This window comes from Leishmania infantum, chromosome 36 (assembly GCF_000002875.2).
Source record: "Leishmania infantum JPCM5 genome chromosome 36".
Taxonomy (NCBI): Eukaryota; Euglenozoa; class Kinetoplastea; order Trypanosomatida; family Trypanosomatidae; genus Leishmania; species Leishmania infantum.
In genome coordinates, this window is record NC_009420.2 from 1,102,467 (window position 1) to 1,105,528 (window position 3,062).

The 3,062-nt window shown below is 52.0% G+C and overlaps 1 protein-coding gene across 1 annotated transcript in view; it reads right to left on the minus strand.

The window, feature by feature from the left end:
- Nucleotides 1-2,350, minus strand: part of LINJ_36_2860 (conserved hypothetical protein) — a gene marked incomplete at both ends in the record, with an annotated part of 2,817 nt that extends 467 nt beyond the window's left edge. The window contains one exon of the mRNA XM_001469411.1: nucleotides 1-2,350. This exon is cut by the window's left edge and continues 467 nt beyond it. Within this exon, the coding sequence (XP_001469448.1) occupies nucleotides 1-2,350 (2,350 nt within the window).
- Nucleotides 2,351-3,062: the final 712 nt, after the last annotated feature.

Sequence of the window (3,062 nt, forward strand, 5' to 3'; positions counted from 1 at the left end):
AGCACGCTGTGGCCTGCCCAATGAGCCGCACAAGATGCTCCTTGAATTGCGGATCCTCGGCCTCAGATACTTCGCTGGTGGCCCACCTCATGAGAGTGTCATGGAGGCCGGCAGGCAGTGCACCCGACCCAACAGCGCGAAGGAGCCCACATAGAATTGTGATCCCAGCTACCTTCACTTCGTGTATTCGCGAGGTCGTCAGGAAATGAGTAGCAGAAACTGGCAAAGCCCACGATGTTGACCTCAGCCACTCCTCAAGAATCGTCGTAGAGACTGAATTGGTGTATGCGCTGCAGATGAGCAGTGTATTGAAAACAAGGTCCGCGTCATCCGTGACGTTCCGGTTTTTGATGTCTGCAAGCACGCCGTTCCACGTGCTCAAATTCGCAACCGCCACCTCGTTACTAGGATAGACAGAGATGAAAGCAATCATTGCACGGTCCAGCGAGAAAATGTCCTTGTCTAGCAGAACATTCGGTTCCTCTCGAATGTACATTGCCGTGTAAGACTGCTCGAACAATGATGCGCGGTTCGCCCTCTCAACCTGAAGTACAGAAGAGAGCCTCTCAGCTGTTGTCTGGTCATTGAGAAGGCTAATGAGCTTGTTCAGAAAATCGACCAAAAGGGAGAGATTAGTGGTCGAATACACCGGCAGGCACGCGCAGGCCGACTCTAGCAACAATGGCAAGTGAGGCATGACCACAGCTGTGCTTCCATAGTTCTCCAACACCCCGTAAATCACATTTAATGCACTGACGCTCGTTATCTGAATCCGCTTGCTTGTGCTCTGCAATCTCGAGGCAAGGAGTGGAATAATCGTATCCATCGTGCGAGGGGACGAATTCAGGACAGTCTCACTTATCCGCGACAGAGACCACATAGCAATGCTCACAACACAGACATGCTCAGACTGATTGCTGATAAACTGAAGAAATTGATCCACTAAAGAGTCGAGCACTGCGCGCAGCTCATGAGCGCATCCGTTGGCGATCGTGCCAACAAGGACAATACCGGCCTCCCTCTCGCGCCATTCACTGCTGCTCCACAACTGCTGAATGGGACCGATAAAAGCCTGATATGTTGCATCACTTGAGAACGTGCTGAGCACATCTACTAATTTCAAAGCAGAGCTTCGTAGCGTCATAGCCGCTGCATCATCGTCCAGCATGTCGTCCTCCGAAATATCCTTTGTTCCCCCCTTCACTTCAAAACTGACAGCTGTGCTATCTCGAACACGGTAGTCGTCTGTGTCCATGATGTTTGCCACCTCCTCTGACGACAGTAACGCGTATCGCACAAGGGCTGGAGCTAAGGAGAAAATTAGCTGTGGCACACCAGAAACGAGGAAAGCAACAGCCGTTTCCCCACCGTTGCGATCATACAAATCCACGGTGGTGGATATCAAATCGATCGCTGCGGCGACCAGTTCTTGATTTCCACTGATGCTATTCTGTCTACTGCAAATAATTTGAGCAGAATTAGTGATCCACCAGTTTGTATACCTCTGCATTTCGTTCGGACTCATCTGACCGAAAAAGTCAAAGTAGTCCAGCAGAAATGAGCAGGTACGCAAAACGAGGATCACAAACGCCGAATCCTCACCACACGAACACTCCAGCAGGGATGTGCAAACGCTTGACAAGCTGTGGCTGGCTTTTGACAGGCCCATCTGTAGCGGCGAAAGTGTGTCGACATTCCAGTCAAGGAGTGACGCTTGCTCGTAAATGTTGAAACACATTCGAAAGGCAGCTTTTCTTATCGTCATCGGGTCATTCTGGGAAGCGGCAAGCTGTGAAACTCGCAGAATAACGTGCTCGCTAGATTCGCCGATTTGCTTGGGCACATCCTCCACCAAGTACTGAAGGCAGTACAGTGCGGCGAGAGTCTTCAATTCCCCGCCTGGAAGCAGATCGTTAAGCAAAATGCTTGGAAGATCACCGACCCCCGAGCCTACCCACCATTCAAGCGATGTCAACGCCGTTACCTTTACAACCACTTGCGCCGAAGTGCGGGCTATTCGAGTGTCTGGCGGATTAGTAAGCGACTTCAGTGCAAAACGCGCAGCTTCCTTCACCGCGCCTTCGCCAAGGGCATGACGGGCAGATGCCAAATTGTTTTTTAGCGTGATTCCAGCGAGTTGTCGATACTGAGCCCACGAAACCGGGAGCACCATATCCGCCACAGGATTTGTATCTGCTCCGAAAACAGTGGAAAGCAGAATACAAAAGGCAGGGTTTGACTCGTACTGCTTGAGCTGAGCGTATGCCGCCTTTGAATTCGACACCTCCACGCCATTATTGTGAAGCAGCTGAATCACACTCACCAAATCGCCTTCAGTTGGTGTGTACATGATGGTCAGCTATTCTATGGAAAATAGTGTTGATTAAGTATGAGGAGCCTTCGAGGGAAAAAAGACTGAGGAGGCAGAGGTGGTCAGGAGAGCGTGGTTAAGAAGCGCTGGCAACATCGAATCGACAAATAGCAGCAATCTGAGCAGTCGTGCAAGGAGATAATACATGAGTAGTTTTGGGTCATCAATACAAAACAGCCTCTCTGTAAACTGAGAACGGCACTCATCTACAAACAGAAAGTGGCGTTTCACTACTTATTCGCTGATTGAAGAGCTCAGCGCAAACTGAGCAAATTCGTTTCCACTGGGTTTCGATCCCTCTCTACAACTTTTTGCAGCGTGTCCACTCTCTGCCAATACAACATGAGTCGGGCTCCACTCTATCCCCTGTCTGTCACAGGCCCCATCGCCTGGCGCACTGCAGCGGGAGACACACACTCGCTAGTGCAATGCCGGCCCAGTCATCGGAGCACGGCCTCTGCCTCAGACTCTACCCACCCACCCCCGCCTCGCGGGCCGCCACCTGGCGCATCACACGGAGTGGCTCAGGCTCCCCACCACCAGTAGGCAGTGCGAGGGCCAGGTGGGGTACGTTAGAGTCACGCCGACACCTTGCTTAACATATGGATGACACAAATGTGTGCACTGTCGCCGCGCGCACCGACGCGGCGCCATCCAGGGCCTGGCCGCGGACATCCGCAGCGATAATTCG